The sequence below is a fragment of the Thamnophis elegans genome, chromosome 6 (assembly GCF_009769535.1).
Source record: "Thamnophis elegans isolate rThaEle1 chromosome 6, rThaEle1.pri, whole genome shotgun sequence".
Lineage (NCBI taxonomy): Eukaryota > Metazoa > Chordata > Lepidosauria > Squamata > Colubridae > Thamnophis > Thamnophis elegans.
In genome coordinates, this window is record NC_045546.1 from 36,586,669 (window position 1) to 36,604,754 (window position 18,086).

Below are 18,086 nucleotides of genomic sequence, written 5' to 3' on the forward strand. Positions count from 1 at the left end.
GCTTTTTCATCATCCAGGTAAAGGCAGTTTTCAGGAGCATTTATTTAAGATACCGCATTGTATTGTGTCGTTTGTTGCTATCTTAATTCTCTTATTACACTTTTTCCTGCTTTTATTATTTCCATTCTTTGTCATGCTGAAATCTATGTAAAACAGTAGAGAAATTCTCTTTCTTTTTTTGGCCGATTCTTGGTTTTCCAATTGTATATAAACAGGACAATCCTTTTTCCCCCCCTTAGAATGTGGAAATACTGTATTGGCATTAGGAAGTACCGGATTTGAAGGGCAAATCCTAAGTCCCTATTATCCCAACTATTATCCTCCAAAATGTATTTGCATGTGGACTTTTCAGGTAATTTTAAATATAATCCTTAGAGGACTTTCCCAACTACACTTCCCTATGTTTGGTGTCAGCTGGAAACAGGACTCTCTGTCTCTTTTGTGAGATGAAGTTGCAAGAGTCCAAACTCTTTGATCTCTGCACAAAGCTTTAATGTCCCTCTTACTCTGGGATTTGTGTGTGTGTGGGGGGGGGGGTGTCAAATAGCTGTAATGGGAGATGAAAGGTTTCCTTGTGAATGGTGGAAAGCAGCACCTGTTCTTTAATTCTGCCAGCCTAATTTCTCTCTTTAAATGCTTAGAATTGGCTGATTAAATTGAGGCAACAAGCTTCTGCCATAGTGTATTCTTAGGTTTGAAGCGTGCATGTGTATTGTGTTGGTTGAAAATCCTACTTCAATATATGGAATGACAAAGTTGCTTCATTTGTTGTTGTCTTCTTTGTCTGTTTTGGAGGAGCTCCAGAGGTGGGTTGCTCCCGGTTTGGCCCGGTTTGGCCAAACCAGTAGTGGTGGCGGAAGGAAACTGCACCCACCCATCCAGACGCTTCTACGCATGCGCAGAAGGGCTGTACACATGCGCGAGCATGAGCAAACCAGTAGTAAACCGGTTAGCAACCCACTACTGAGGAACTCCTGTTGGGCCTTTTTCTGATGAAGGCCCCATTGGTATAGCCACAAGTTCTGCGGGCTTCCTTGATGATTTTTAGTTTTTTTTCTTTTCCCTCTTTGCTGGTAGGTAAACATTCAGTCCACTCAGGACACTGCTATGTATGAGACTCCGAAGAGAATCCCACCCACAGTCATTAAAAAAAAGGTTACCAATTTCCAGCAACAACTACTGAAGGACAATGCCACTGACAAGCCACCATACTTGCAACATTGCAACACTGTCATTACATATATTGCAGGAATATCTGAAAAATTCAGGAGGATTTTCAACCAACACAGCATACACACGTACTTTAAAAACCCCAAAATAAAATACTCAGACACAAGCTGTGCAATGTGACTTATGCAGTACAATGCAGTGAGACATGTGCAAATCTGTACATTGGTGAAATAAAACAACTATTTCACAAACATAATAGATGAGAACAAACCCATCAGGACAAGACTTAGCATCTACATTTGAAAGACAATGGCCACTCTTTTGAATGGCCAGAGAGGACCACTGGTTTGAAAAGGATAAAAAGAGGCCATTTATGTTAAAATTGAACACTCCTCTCCCAATAGAGGGGACCACCTATCTTCTGTTAATGAAACAGTCCTTTCAGCAGTTCTAAGGAGACAGTCATTTGGACTCTGGTGGCTTCAATGACTCTCAGAGAACTAATGGCCCACATTCAAAAGTTTTAATACCCAGGTGATTGCAAGGAATATAAATCCTTCCATTCCCCAGCACTTAGTGAGAACTGAGGATGCTTCTTGGGTGAGAAGTGAAATGTCTTAAAGGGGAAAACAAAGTCCAGTTGCCTTTTGAAAAAGCACCTTTGGGACAACCATGACCTGGATGACTGAGACTCTCCATAGACATTGGACAGTTGGCTTCCCGCCAAAGGATGAACTAGAACTCATTATTTCCTGGATTTTCTCCTGATGCCTTAATACTATACCACACTAGCTTTCTATATTCTTCACAGACATCAAAGTCTGGCAAAATTTAAATGGAGACAGAACATATTCCCCATTACACAGTGGGACTTTTCATTCCAAACCTTTACCCGCTTACCTCTCACTCACTTACATATCTTCTAGGTTATCCCCGTTTCATTCTTGTGACCATATAAAATAAGTTCTGATAAAAGTATTGCAGACCCCCTTTTCTACACTGTAAAGTGGCCAGAAAATTGATTCCCTTTTGCAAAAAACAACAACAACCCTTTCTTTTTTATTCTTTCTTAAACCAGGCACCTCAGAAGAACTTTGGTATTGCACTGCTGTTTCATAATTATATGATCAGTGAAAAAAACATTAAAGGCTGTGAACATGGATGGTGGAAAATTAATGAGCTAATGTAAGTATATTCATATATTGTAAGTAGTTTAATGGAGCACGAATGAAAATCAATGAAAAACTTTGCATATGAAACAATACACATGAGTTTTTAATGTTACAGTTATAAAACCTACTTTGGCAGATAGGGAAGGGCCAATGTATCCCTGTGTGATAATTTGAAAGTTTTTATTTTAATTATCACTGCAATGTGCATTAGGATATCTTATCAATACTCCACAGAATTCAGGAGGGATAAAGAATATAACTAAAGATGTGCGCATTTGTGTAGAGAAATCTAAATTAGTCTTATGAACCCTTAGAAGCATATTTTACTGAACAACAAAGGAAACTATTGTATATTAAAAGCAATAATTATTCTGATTCAGGGATGGGCTGCTAAGGGTTCGCCCAGGTTCGGGAGAACCCGTAGCTAACATGGCCAGTTCAGAGAACCTCTAAATCCCCCCACTGGCTGGCCCTGCCCAACCCATCCCACCCCTCCAACCCTGCCCTGCTCCTCACTGGAGTCTCCAGATGGCCGGTTTTGGATGTGAGATAAGTGCAGGGCCCACACAGAGGCTCAGGGAGAGGGGAATGGGCCTCTCGGAAGTTCTGGAAGACTGGAAACGGGCCTGCCTCCGTCCTCCGGAGGTCTTCCAGAGCCTGGAGGAAGCAGTTTTCACCCTCCCAGAGGCTCGAGGAAAGCTTCTGGAGCCTTGGGAAGGCGAAAACGCCCCCCTCCCTGCCGTGATTCAGGTGGCCGAATAGCCACGCCCACCCAGCAACTGGGCAGAGAACCCATTGCTGAAATTTTGAAGACCACCCGTTCTGATTTAATTATTTATCAAGCTAAGTATTGTTTGTCCCAACAGATAAGCTAAGTTAGACATGTGTAAATACACACACACAAAAAAAACTTTGGGAAAGCGACTAGATGAAAGATGAGAATTTGATTCTTATCGTTTTTCTCATCCATACATTAAGACAGGAGAAAATGAAAGAAAGTGAGCATAAGCATGGAGTGCAATAGAATCAAAAACTGTCTTCAGAGGGAAATACAGAATAAAGTACTTAATGGTGATTGCAAAGGAAAATCATGGAAACCTTAAGAAATAATAGAGCATTGCATAGAACAATCTATTGCTAGGTGAAGCTTTTGACATGTAGACTTAGAAATGTGGTAATGCAAATTTTACTGTAACTATATTTTAGTGTTCCACCTCTTCACAAGAGATGGTCAGCATAAGTTTATATAATCCATTGTACAGGTATTGTGGCTATTACATCGATCATCAAACAATATTCCGTGTGGCAAACTTGGTGGTTAACATGGAATTTCAAGTGCAGCTCCAGCTTTCTGAACAGCCCTTTCTTGTGGAATATGGGAGTTACAATATCAGCCAGCGTAAGACTGACAGTAAAAATTATTTGAAACCCTTACTGGCATGCAGTTGTTATATACAAACTATAAAGATAATATTTTTCTTAGCTTTGGTTTCAATAGCCAGCATTTATAATTAGGAACTTGATATGATAGAGACATAAGATATTACATGTACATGGCAGCAAATTATTGTTTCAAAAAATTAATCTGCTAGAATTGGGATGATTTGATGATCAGGTGGCAGGTTTTGATTCATTTGTGTTGGTCCCAATGGATGTGCTGTAATATAACTGCAGCACTAGATAGTTCTGACCTAGGCTTACCCAAAAAGTATGAAGCAGATTCCTAGTCCGTCAAAACCCCTTTTATTAAACAATGTGAATTCCTCTCTTCATATTCAACAAAGGCCTGGGAAACAGTCTTTCAAAGGTGATTTATGAAGAGACCTTATCTAGCTTGGAAGCTGCCATGTAAATATTTTCCAAACGCAGTGCTGTGCAGGAAAGACTTGGCACAGAGTCTCTGAAGATTCACAGACAGATCTTCATACTCCTGAAACAAGAATGAACGAAGAAACGAATTGTTTCCTGCAAAAGCCCACTACACTTTCACTCCTTTTGATTTCCTATAGGAAGGCCATTCACTGGCTACCGTGGCTTTACTCCAAATGGACCCTGATTTCTTAGCTGTTCTTTTCTTCTGACAGCTCTGTGCATGCACACACTGGAACAGGCTCCAGCTGTTCTGTCTGCCTCACATGCTGTCTGCTCCAAAGGCAGCTGAGAACTGCCAGATGGCCTTGGCTCCTCTCTGCCTCCAACGCAGAACTGTCGTCCGAGCCTTCCCCAACCTCCAGGATTGCCCATGTTCCTCTCCAACCTCCTCACTGTCAACTCTGCTGCCAGTTCCACTGGCCACTTAGAACAGAAGTGTCCAACTTGGCAACTTATGTCTGGTGGACTTTAACTTGAAGTCCGTCAGGCTTAAAGCTGCCAAGGTGTGAGACCCCTGGTTTAGAATCTAGCAAAGCATGAGAACTAAAACTGTAACATATAGTGGCTATAAAATCAAATTGCATGTTATTAATAACAATATAGATAATTAGTTCATTTAAGGGTGATTATTAACTTGTATTTTATTTAATATCTTTTCATTGACATGTGGGACAGATGAGCTGAGTAATGCTACATAAATGTGCTGAGTAATTGGGAAGGGAAATCCCACTGTTGCTCATTTCATGTGGAAGGACCGCAATGAGGAAGAAGCATGCCTCAGTCTCAAATAGATAGATGATGACACATCGAAAAAAATAATTTTCATGTCAGCATGATCTTTTGCAGAATCCAAATGACCCCACTTGAGAACAGTCATTGTAATAATACAGAATTGGTTTTATGATTCTTTCAATCTCTATACGTTTACCCATGGAAAGATATGTAGTTTATTACTGAGTTTAGATTAGAGCAGAGGGGGTATTCAGCAGGTTCTGTCCAGTTCTGGAGAACCGGTAGTGGGACTTTTGAGTAGTTCGGAGAACCGATAAATACCACCTCTAACTGCCCTACCCCCATCTATTCCCGAGTCCAGCTGATTGGGAGGAAATGGAGATTTACATTAAACGTCCCCTGGAGTAGGGTGGGAATGGAGATTTGACAGTATCCTTCCCCTGCCAAGCCCACCAAGCCACGCCTACCAAGCCATGCATTGCCCACCAAGCCATGCCCACAGAATAGGTAGTACATTTTTTTGAATCCCACCACTGAATTAGAGGATAGAAATGGAGATCAGAAAGCTACAGAAAGAAGAAAAATTGGAAATAAATATACTCAAGAGAGACATACTTGACTTACAGACATTTCTTGAATACATTGGGCCTTCCCCATATCAAAATTCAGGTTCCATATAGCTTTCTTAGTGTATATATCATGAGGAAAGATGAATTACATATGAAATCCCGAAAATAAGTAAGTTTCAATTTCTACTATTATGTTCTATTATCTCATAATTACAGCTTCAAAGTAATATTACTACAACTTTATTAAAAGGAATATTCCGTAGGACAGTTTCCCCTTTGAAATTAATAACAGTAGTACTAGAGTACTATATCATCATGTTTATATTTGGGCTTATTTTCTTAAAGTTCCTGCTTGCTTTCCTCGTAACTTGAACTTAATATAGAACAGGAAGTTTATAGAAATCCTGAAATCACAGTGTTTCTCCCCCTTTTGCCTTTTAGCTTGTCCACTTGGTCTTTTGAATGCCACAGTGGGTTATGTATCCAACAAATTCAGCTTTGTGATGGAATCAATGACTGCTTCGATGAAAGTGACGAACTGTTTGTGGTTAAGTATCTGCAGTATGCAACATCTAAAATATAGTAATAATTCTAGTTGGTTGCTTTTTGTAATTATGCAAGTGATTTGTTGCTTATCTCTTTGTTTTTTTTAGACATTTCACCCCCAAAATTGTAGTAGCAACCTCTTAACACAGCATCATTCTTTTGTCTGTGATGGAATAAATAACTGTAAGAGTGGTCAGGATGAATTACATTGCACAGAAAGTGAGTCTCATCCCACAAATAATTAAATATATCTCATTCTGTATCCTGTAGCAGATTGGAAATTACCAGTAGATTTGTAGGCAAAGGTATTTGTAATTGGGGGCAAACAAAATGGCAGCACTGTAGACTGAAGCCCCATCACTTTCTACATTCATAGATATTGTAGATGTACAATATCTAGAAACCCTTGGTTCAAATCTTGTCTTTGAAATTCACTGGCAGGTTCATGTTGCTTAATGTTGTTTCTTCAACACATCTATCTTATCCTGATATACAAAGTAATAGAGATTGCATATCTCTTTCTAAAAACTAAGCATGTTTTGATCTAGGTGAGTTGTGCAAATGGTGTGAAAACCCAATAGGAAATATAACAGCAGTAAAGTTGGAAGATAAAAAAACATTCTAAAAAAAGAAATGGAAATCATTCCTCTACTAATGCCAAGAAAACTATGTGGGCACTGCAGCATTGGGATTGTGGAAGGGGCAGCATCTGTAATGGCAATCACTAGTTCTAAAATGAGGAATTCTGGGAATTGAAGTCCACACATCTGAAATTGCTAGGGTTGAGACATGCTGCTCTGGAGGATTCTTTCACAGATGGTGAAATGGTTTGTTTAGTTAATTTATAATTACTTATATATATTTATACCAAGGGTGAGGGGTGTTTACAAAAAAAAATCTTGAATGATTGTTCTGACTTCTAGACAACTGAGATTGTTTGAACATTGCAGTTATTACTTTTTAGGCATTCCCTGTACCAGCAATACTTTTAAATGCAACAATGGGATTTGCTTCAGGAAACAAAATGCACGGTGTGATGGAATCTTGGACTGCCTTGATCGAAGTGATGAAAACAACTGTAGTAAGTATATTTGAAGGACGTAGACAAGTATATTATATAATATATAATATATATTCATTGCCCTTTTGATCTAGTCCTCATTGTTTTTCTAGAACAGACACAATTTTTTAATATTGATTTCTAATATTTAGATTGGTAGGTTTGCCCATCAAACGAAGTTTGGAATTGACTACCTTCCTTTTCAATATTTCATTAAGATAGAACAGTTTTTAGCTTTCAACTTCCCAAGAATGCTTCATAACTAAATAATATACTTTGCAGGTCACATCACTAGGACAGAGATCATCTGACCCATAATTAAAGTTAATCAGATATGAAGATAATTTTCCTTTATTTCCTTTATTGCCTGTTCACATAGTAATTTTCTGTACTTTCAAAGTATTCCAAGAGCATAAATTTACTTCCAGCCATATATACTAGAGCAGTGATAGCTCTAGCACTAGCACTAGTACTAAGACTTATATACTGCTTAACAGGGCTTTACAGCCCTCTCTAAGCGGTTTACAGAGTCAGCATATTGTTCCCAGACATCAGGGTCCTCATGTTACCCACCTCGGAAGGATGGAAGGATGAGTCAACCTTGAGCCTGGTGAGATTTAAACTGCCAAATTGCAGTCAGCCAGCAGTCAGCAGAAGTAGCCTGCAGTAATACACTTTAACCATTGTGCCATCATGATTCTCAACATGAACCGTATGATCCCAAGAGAAGCATGCAACATTTCAAGGAGACCACAGTTTAGAGCTGGGTGTCCAACCTTGGCAACTTTAAGACTTGTGGACTTTAACTCCCAGAATTGTCCAGCCCAGATGAATTGAAATCTACAGATTTTAACAGATTACAGAGGTGGAAGGGACCTTGTAGGTCATCTAGTTGTCAAGTCTAGATTAGTTTTAATTAACAGTATAGGCGATAAGTGCCTTTTTTACAGCTAATAATCAGCTAACAGCAGCAATAAGGGACATCAAATGAGTAAATGAGGTTCAGAAGGTAGCAACAAACAAAAAAAGGTTGAGAATTCCTGTATGAGAGTACCCAAATGAAACATAGCAGTAGCACATGTATTTTGCTATTATAATATATTATTATGTGTTAATTTTTTTCATGGAACTGAAGCTAGGTAGCTGTCTTCTAAAGATCAAATCAATTTCTAAGTGTATGCTAGGCAGGGCTTCTATAGAATTTCACCCCCATTAGTTTTTGAAATACATATTCTCTAGCTATGCCACATAGCTGAAATGTGGCTGGATAATACTTAGAGTAGAGACAAATGAACCGTCTCATGCATCAGGGTTTACAGGCTGAGATTCCAGAACTGCTTGCTAGGGTAGGTTTTTGAGCCCTTTTGAAACATTAATTTTTAGTAAGACAAAGGAGGAATTATTAAACACATAAAGAGTAACAAATTATGTCAATTAATTTTAACTGATTATAATTCGTAGGAGCTAGGACTTTTTGTCCTGGCACAAGGTACTTCCTTGTCCTTTTCCCATCCATCATAGACTCTGGCAAAGGTCAGCTCCTGCCATTAGCCTGAACAATTGGGTACCCTTCTGGATATGCTGTGTGGCATTTCCAAAACAAATAAGATAGCAATTGATTCAGTTTAAATAAATAAATGGTACCAGTTGCTAGTGCGGTTTTGCTAGGCAAAAACCATGCTAAATTGTTACATTCTTTCAAAAGGCTGTGGCAATACAAGATACAGCAACACTCACAACCGGATTGTGGGGGGTTCTGAGACCCACGAAGGAGAATGGCCCTGGCAAGCCAGCTTGCATTTTGCTGGGAGTTGCTTATTGTGGAGCCTCTGTGATATCAAAGGAGTGGCTTCTCTCTGCCGCCCATTGTTTCAGGGGAACAGGTAAGTGGATAAAATTATTATAATTGAGAGATTTTTCTTTAATATCATGTTATGCATGTGATCTCTTGTAGAGCACAATGGGTTTATTATTTTTCCCTTAATCTGCAACAATCAGCCATACAATGCATCATGACATTACCAACATCCAATTATAAACTAGTTTATAAGCACGGCATAAGATTATCCTGTTCTTAGCATTCCAATATCTCCCTTTCCTAGGGCTTCTATCTCCTGGATGCAAAAAATTCAGATAACCACTTAATGAGAGCAACTATAGAAAATGTTAACTACTTGTTGCCATCTAGTGGTTGTACAGATTTTTGAAGCCTGGATGTGGTAGTCTTAACTCTTCCACATTAGCCTGTAAATTCTCTGTGGCTCATGGGTTACTCAGCTTTTTAGTGTAAATAGAAGGGTTTTGCCACGCCCATATGTCAGATTCACTGTTACAAGGAAATGGCAGAGACTTAAAAAAAAGATAAGGACATCAAGAACTTCAACTGAATGTAATCATGTATATTAACCCTAAAAGTTTTTCAGAAGCCAATGCAGAATCTGCAAGTTTGTGTAGATAATAAATCAATATATGACCCCTTTTTTCCCCAATGTGAAAAGGCACCACAGAGGCATAACTGCAATACAAATGAGTACAGTAACACTCTACACACACACACACACACACACACACACACACACACACACACACATTCAAGTGTATTCTTGCATGCACTCAAATCCATGCAGAGACAGATAGCCTGCTATAGTCCTGCACACAACTTTTTCCCACATATCAATATTTGTCAAGGGCCTTTGATATTTTCATATTTTCCTGCTCATTTACTAAAGCAAATGTCAAATTTCAAGAAGTTTTTGTTCTTGCAAGGCTAAAGACCACAGTCTTGTCTATATAGGAGTCAGGGGTTGTGTAATGAAAAGACTCCATTATCACAGGCCTTAGCATAAAAGGACTTTCTAGAGAATCAGCAGGGTAATCCATTGTCATGTGGAAAGACAAATAGTACTTTGGGTGCAAAACAAATGCTTCCCCAAAGATCCCAAGTGGAAGTTGAACTTCTAATTACTTCTCTAATTGCTTAGTTACTTAGAAGTAGGGAAGAGTTCTTCAAGTTGTTCAAGTCCCAATTTCTCTATTTCTTTAGTCTTAGAAAGCCTTTTTCTTGTTCCTACTTCCTCTCCCCTCAGTTGCACTCTTTTTCTGAAGCAGATAGATATGGATTGAAAGCTCTCCAAAAATTGTATTATTCTCTTAGTATTTCAATTAACTTGTGTATCAGTTTTGGTACAACAGTAGTCATTTTAAGTGGAATAGATAATCTATCTGTCTATTACCTGCTTGTCTTGCTCAAACAATTCATTTCATTTAAATTATTTCTCGGGTGTCTTCTGCAACTCTTGGTGGCTCAGAATAACTAAAAACATAACTATAAGAGAAAAATAATCACTTTACTGTAATGTTAATACAATGCAGCTGAGATTCTCAAGCAGTTTACATTATTCAACTACACAGTGGTACAATTGGCTCACTTGACATGCTAGTTTAATGCCTGAAGGAATAACCATATTTTTCAATCTTTTCAGAATACTGACAGGATTGAGGCCCTCCAGATCTCAGGGGGATGATGTTCTGAAGGGCAGGCACAGATATTGAAGCTAATTTCATTCTTTTTAGCTGTTACACAGCCCATTTTTACAGTAAATATGAATTTAGAACTTTTCTGGAATAATGTTAGTCTAAAGGTAAAGGTTCCTCTCACACATATGTGCTAGTCGTTCCTGAGTCTAGGGGCAGTGATAATCCCTGTTTCAAAACCCAAGAGCCAGCGCTGTCTGATGATTCAAATAGATCGCTCTAATCAAACCCGTAAATTTTTACCTAAAGTTCATAATTTTTAATTGATTAATAAAAAAAGTTCCAATTTAAATTATCAAATGCTTTTTGGGTATCTACAAACATTAATGCCAGCTGCTTTTCCAGATGTGCCTCATAGTATTCCAGTGAGTTCATAATGTATTGTTCTTATGTATCTATTGGGCAAGAATCCATTTTGATCCAAATAAATAATTTTGTCCAATATTTTTTTGGCTTTTTTGGCCATTATTGTCACAAATATTTGTAATCAGCATTGAGTAATGAGATTGGCCTATAATTCTTGATTTGTTGAGTGTTTACATCATCTTTTGGAATAAGTGTTATCAAAGCTTCCATCCATGTCTTTAGTAATTTTACCTGCTCTAGTACTTCATTGTATATATTCAATAGTAAGATTTCCAATGGTGTTTGTATTTCTTTTTAGAATTCTGAGGGATGCCATCTGGTCCTGGGGTTTTTATTAATTTTTTTGCTTTTGAATAGCTGCCTTTATCTCCGTCATCGTAATTTTATCATTTATCATTTCTTTCATTTCATCCGGTATTATAGGGAGATTTCTATCTTTTAAATATCGCATAATATCTTCTTCCTCTATTCTCTCCCATCTATAGAGAGTTCCAAAGAAATTTTTGGCTCTTCTCCTCTTTCTCTCTAGTTAAAAAGAGAGACAGGTGATTCCCTCCGCATCTAGACCCTTAAGTAAAGAAAAGAAACAAGACCTGTCTTTAACCTATTCAGAATATAATACAGACATACTAATTCTATCTTTCATTTGCTAGCATTGTATCTGTGATAATAGAGATCACTAATGGAGAACAGCACTAATATGTAGGTATACATTTCTGTTAATTCAAGCACTTAATGATAACCTTTTATCTTGATCGCATGTCATAGATATGTGAATGTTCAGTCATATATATTTGAATGTTCTGTTTTCATTTAGGTTATCAGATCCTAGAATTTGGACAGCTTACTTGGGAATGCACACAAAAGGAAAAGCCAAATTTGTCTCCACCTTGAAGAGAATCATTGTCCATGAATATTATAACAGTCAAAATTATGATTATGACATTGCTCTGGTACAATTAAGCACCCATGGCTTGAAATAATGAGATGGTCAGTTGGGCCAATATGCTTACCTCCCACCATGCACAATGTGCATACTGGAGAAAAATGCTGGGTAACAGGCTGGGGACAGAAGCAGGAAACAAGTAAGCCCACTGCATTCATTCATTTGTTGCCAATAAACAAAGGACTTACGGTATTTTTCAGAGTATAAGATGCCCTTCTCCCCCAAAGAGAGTAAAAAACTGGATGCGTCTAATATACTGAATACAGCATTTTGATACCCTATCCCACACATCCTGTTTTTTTCAAAAATGGATGTGCAGAGGATTTGGGAGGCCTGCAAAGTGCTCCTGGGGGCTGGGGAGGGCAAAAATAAGCAAAAAATGGGCCCCATTTCCCACAAAAATGGCACTGTTTTGCCCTCCCAAGCCCCCAGGAACACTTTGCAGGCCTCCCAACCTTCTGCGCGTCCATTTTTGCGAAAAACAGGCCAATTTTCATGAAAATGGGCTGTTTTTTGCCTTCCCCTGTCCCCAGGAGCACTCTACAGGCCTCCCACACCCTCTGCATGCCCTCCTTTTTGCTAAAAAGCCTGGCCCATTTTGTGTTTTTTGACCTCCCCAAGCCCAAGGAGCACTTTGCAGCCTCTCAAACTCTCTGCGTGCCCCTTTCCACAAAAATGGGGTGTACAGAAGGTTTGCAGAGTGCTCCTGGGGGCTGGTTTTAATTTACCTCTTCAAAATCTTGATGCGTTTTATACTCCAGTGTGTCTTATAGTCCAAAAAATAAGTAGTCAGCAACATTAGAAAGAAGTGGTGCTTTCATGCTTAGAATGATTGTAGCAGGGTCGGAGAAATATATGGTGAGTTCTGGACTTTTTTGTGTGTATTACAACAGAACAAAAGGAGAAAGACTTGATGTTGGTTTTGCTATTCTAACCCTCTCCTCCTTCCCTTTGGAAACCCTTGGAAGCGCTTAAAATATGTTATAAATAAAAATGTTTAATTTTTTTTAAACCATTTATTATTAAAAAGTGAGAATATAGATGAAATTTAAACACAAGAGCTAAAACTATTTCTGGAGTTTTTAAAGTGGCCAAAACAGCAAATACCGAAATCAGTGTTCAGTTTCATTGTGTCCATGTTAAAGGTATATTCTAATCATTTTATTGCCCACTTTATAGAATGACAATTGGTTTATTATATATGATAAATCATTAGATCAAAGTAACATTTTCTGATTTCTCGAGTTTACTTAATCATAAAAAACTTTTGTACACAAATTTCCCATTTTGGTGCAGTAAATTTCTCAAGAAAACTATTTTTTAAACAGATTTCTCTGTTAAGTTCTCTATTCCCAGTGCAGCCTTTTTAATCTAAACTTTCATCTTTGAATCTATGTAATTTCCAGGAAAATACTTGTTCAAATGCATTTATTCTTTTTATAAAAGAAATTAGGAGGAGGGCAAGCAGATTTAAAACCAAGTAAGACATGCAATGTACTAGCAAACTCTGGTCAGTATTATCTGCTGTAAAAGCATCCAAGTCTCTCTATTAAAATATAAAGATCTAATCTAGCATCAGTGATTCCAAGTATCTGTTCTCTCCTCGGAAATTCAAGCGTAAAATTTAATTATACAATTATAAAGATTCTTTGTAAATTGGTATACTAAGGGAAAAACATAAAAACGTTTGCAATACTCTAATCTCATTAAACATTCTGACCAAATAAATTTTCAAGAATACTGATGAGGCTAAGTTAGAAAAAATTTTGTAGTCTAAGGATTGGCAACAGGTTAATCACAGGTGAAAATATTCATGTGTGCATATAGCAGTACAAATACACACACGCAATCACACACACAGCACTCAGCAATTCTTAAATATGATCATCATAGCCAAAATTAAAACTTATTTTTAAAGATTGTTTAATGACCAAAACTGATGGTCAATTTGATGGTCCAATCTCAGCCTTCTCAGTATTCTTAAGAGGTCTTCATTTAAAATTCCTGGCAAGTCTGTGAAACTCTTGTAAGTTTTATAATTATTCTATAATATAAAAGGTTGTACATTGGAAATTTACCAAATTTAGTAACTTGGTTCAATTGGGACAAAGGAAACTGGATACCTGCAACACTGAACAGTAGTGGAACATTTGCCAGCTTCTCTACATATGACATAGATATAGTTTACTTTTTCACAAACCCAACTTGGGCCAACCAAATGTTTCAGTTTAAGCAGTGTCTGAATCTGCAAAGCAGAAAGGCTATTTCAAAATCACACGATAGAATCATCATCATTAGCAACATGAATAGTCTAGACTGCCTTATAATTGTATAGCCTGGTCTTCTAATTCATCTTTAATTACGCTATCTACTAAACTCTCTTTACAACAGGGGGTTATTTGCGTGATTAATGAAATATGTAACAATCTTAGACTATGCTCTAAAACTGTGCTTCTCAAATGGTGGTCTGGAGACCTCTAGGAGTCTTGAAACATTTCAAGGGATCTACAAAGTTAAAATAAATAAATAGTTTTAAATGTTTCAATTTTTATTTCTAATACTTTAACTATCAATAGATAACACACATAAACCAAAGTCCTCAATCATTTTTAAGAAAGTAAAGAGAACCGGACCCAAAGTGATTGAGAATTACTAGTCCAAGTTATCATGTTATTAATTTCTTGGAACTTAGCTCTTTGGACTTCAAAGGATGTTACTCTTAGGAAACAGTAAGCTAATAGCTAAATTCCCAAGCATACATAAATCCATAATTTTATTCATCACTTGTACTGTGTGTTTTTAAATAGCAATAGCAATAGCACTTAGACTTATATACTGCATCATAGTGCTTTACAGCCTTCTCTAAGTAGTTCACAGAGCATATTGTCCCCCAACAATCTGGGTCTTCATTTTACCGACATTGGAAGATTGAGTCAACCTTGAACCAGTCAGATTGAACTCCTGGCAGTGGGCAGTCAGCCTGCAATACTGCATCTTAACCACTGCATACCACGGCTCTTTAAATAATTCACTGCTATGGTATTTATATGTTGTTTCAAGGATGGGTTGTGGCAGGCAGTACTGCAGTTTGTTTGTAGTGCGTGCATGCGCAGTTGCAATTTAAGTTTTTCTGCACATGAGCAGAACTAAAAACAAGATGGCGAAGCCTGAAGCACCGCCTGAAGAATTGGTTCGGTGGCATAGCAGGCCTGCGCCGCTGCTGATTCCAGCAACCCAGGCCGCCAAACTACTACTGGTTCATCTGAACCGTCTGAACCCCACCACTGTTTCTATGAATTATGCACTATACTACATTTTGCTGTGACATACAAAATACATAAATACATATGAAAAAGTTTGTTGGTTCAATAAAATGGTGCTATATAATATCATCATCTTCAAAATTAAAAATGAGATACTGGAAATGTATTTTCTTGCATTATTAGTTTTTCCTCGATCCAGATGATGACACACCAACCAATTTTACAGAAAGCAGAGGTGGAAATTGTGGATCAGACAGTTTGTCATTCAAACATATGGACTTATCACAAGTCGCAATGCTGGTGTGCTGGAATAATGTCTGGAAAAAGGGATAGCTGCAAAGTAAGGGATTTCACTTTTTTGCCATGCATACTTGTTACCCCTCCCAAATAATCACAGACTTGGGAAACACCTAGAATTCATGGTTATAGATTAGACTGGGAATCTGGAAAAAAGATTCAGAAAAAAGGCTGGGGAAAATCCCTTTTGTACTGTCGCCAAGAAAATTGTATATCATTTCCATAAAACAATGAGAAGTCAACTCATGAAATACTAATTTAAAAAATAAGAAACTTAAGTCTGATTTTTTTCCACTTGTTTTCTCTTCTCTTCTCTCCTCTCCTCTCCTCTCTCTGTGTTATGTCATAATGAACATTTGCTCAGAATTCTTGGGACTACAACTTCCAGACTGAATGAACCCAGATGAACTTAATGACTCTAATAGAAATGATAAGTTATTTAAAGAATATCTAGATCATATTTTCTACTGAGTAATTTTCATAGTGGAGGAGGAAATGGTTCCATAATCTGTGATAAACATATTGTTTCACATTCTATATAAACTGAATTGCCATAGAAATACAATTCAAGTATAGAAAATTAGTAGTTGATAGAAAAATTCTAGATTAATTTATAGTCCAATCTATTTTAATGACATTTGGTTTTTTTTTCTTGTCAATTAAACCATTTCCATCATTAGTTGTACCAACAAATTTATTACTAAAATAATACTATTGTGCATACTACCTAGAGAAACATTGCTGTGTAAGCATTGTTAACTTTTTAAAAAATCTCTTTTTAGGGAGACTCTGGAGGACCTCTATCATGTCGAAATAAAGGTGACGGAAAATGGTTTTGATGGGAATTGTTAGTTGGGGCTATGGTTGTGGAAGACCCAATTTCCCAGGAGTATATACAAGAGTGTCAAAATTTGCTACATGGATACAAAAATACATGCCTTCAGTTTTTAGCTAGTAGTGCTTATATTCCAGAGGATATGAAACATCTTCATTAAAACCTTATTTAATAAATTATTATGTTTTAATTGCACTGTGAATTTAATCTTCATAACTATAAAACCATGTGTCTTTGTGAAAAACATACGATATCATTCATCTAAAATATATATTTTGTTACCATACTGCAAAATTCAAAGGCAGAATTGGTTCAATCAGCTTCCCTCATCCTCCTTTCTTTCTCCTTGCCTTTCCAGCATGCTCTAGATTGACCTGTTTTTGAGAACAGTTCAGAGTACAACTAATACAAAATGTGATGGTTACATTCTTAGTCAGGACAACCAATTATTCATTCAGTAGAACTGACCTATTGCTAGGTTGCTGCGTTGGATACAGTTCAGTTCTAGGCTCCATTCAAATGTCTGTTACCGCTTACAAAGGTTATATATAGTGCAGAGGTGGGGTTTCTGCTGGTTCGCCCCAGATTGGGCGAACTGGTAATGGTGGTGGTGGGAGGCTCCGCATACCCGCCCGGACACTTCTGCACATACGCAGAAACGTTGTGCGAACGTGCGAGTGTGGCCAAGCAAACCGGTAGTAAAATAAATTGAAACCCACCACTGATATAGTGTGATACAGTCCTATAATATAGCAGACACTGCCTTGCCAATCATGATCTACCTTTTAGATATCATGAGTGGACAAGATATGGGCACTTCATTTTGCATCATTCATTTGGAGTTTCTGGATAGTCTTCAAAGGTAATGTCATAACAGAGCACATTGAAGAAGCAATCTAGAACTAAGGAGAAATTTCCTAACAGAACAATTAATCAGTGGAACAAGTTGCTTCCAGAAGTTGTAAATGCTCCAACACTGGAAGTTGTTAAAGAAGAGATTGGATGACCATTTGTCTGAAATTGTATAGGGCAAAAAATGGACCAACCAGCCCACTGGAAGTTGGAAAATGGTCATTTTCAGCCTCCCCGGGCTCCAAGAAAACCATATGTGTAGGTGCGAGGGGCAACGGAGGGGGGTCATGTGTGCATGCACAGGTAGGCACATGTAGGGGGCATTTAATTACAGATGTGGACACACCTGCACGGGCAATAGTTTTTGGCACCCGAGGGAAAAAAGGTTCATCATTAGTATAGGGTCTTCTGCCTGAGCAGAGGCTTGGACTAGAAGACATTCAAGGTTCCTTCAAAATCTGTTCTGTTCTGATTCTAGTGACTCACCAGAAATAACCATTATGTAAGCAAGAAACATTTGACAGATAGCTTCAAGACTGAGAAAATGGTTTGAACCTGAAGACGAACATGCATATACAACATTTCATTAAATGTGCTACTTGCAGAATTATTTATTTAGTTTATATTTATATTATATTTATATAGTTAGACCTATACACAGGTAAATTTACTTAGGATAGGAAAAATAACCTAATGAAGCGGTGTAATATTTTATTTCATTGTCTTATGGATTGCAGGAATTATTAAGGAACGCAATATTGATTGAGAACTTCATTCAAAATGGTTTTTCCTTCACACTTTATTCTGTTAAATTCAAATTGCTTTGGTTCCATTTCAATAAAAATTGTAAGATTTATTACCAGTTCCCATTT

At 37.5% G+C, this 18,086-nt stretch overlaps 1 protein-coding gene across 1 annotated transcript in view; it reads left to right on the forward strand.

The window, feature by feature from the left end:
* TMPRSS7 (transmembrane serine protease 7) overlaps positions 1 to 16,482 on the forward strand; it is a 38,610-nt gene extending 22,128 nt beyond the window's left edge. The window contains 14 exon segments of the mRNA XM_032219785.1: positions 240 to 352; positions 2,249 to 2,355; positions 3,605 to 3,741; positions 5,957 to 5,968; positions 5,971 to 6,062; positions 6,169 to 6,280; positions 7,026 to 7,142; positions 8,827 to 8,933; positions 8,935 to 9,008; positions 11,839 to 11,984; positions 11,987 to 12,110; positions 15,414 to 15,570; positions 16,310 to 16,358; positions 16,361 to 16,482. Coding sequence (XP_032075676.1) covers positions 240 to 352; positions 2,249 to 2,355; positions 3,605 to 3,741; positions 5,957 to 5,968; positions 5,971 to 6,062; positions 6,169 to 6,280; positions 7,026 to 7,142; positions 8,827 to 8,933; positions 8,935 to 9,008; positions 11,839 to 11,984; positions 11,987 to 12,110; positions 15,414 to 15,570; positions 16,310 to 16,358; positions 16,361 to 16,482 — 1,469 coding nt within the window.
* The last annotated feature ends 1,604 nt before the right edge of the window (positions 16,483 to 18,086 follow it).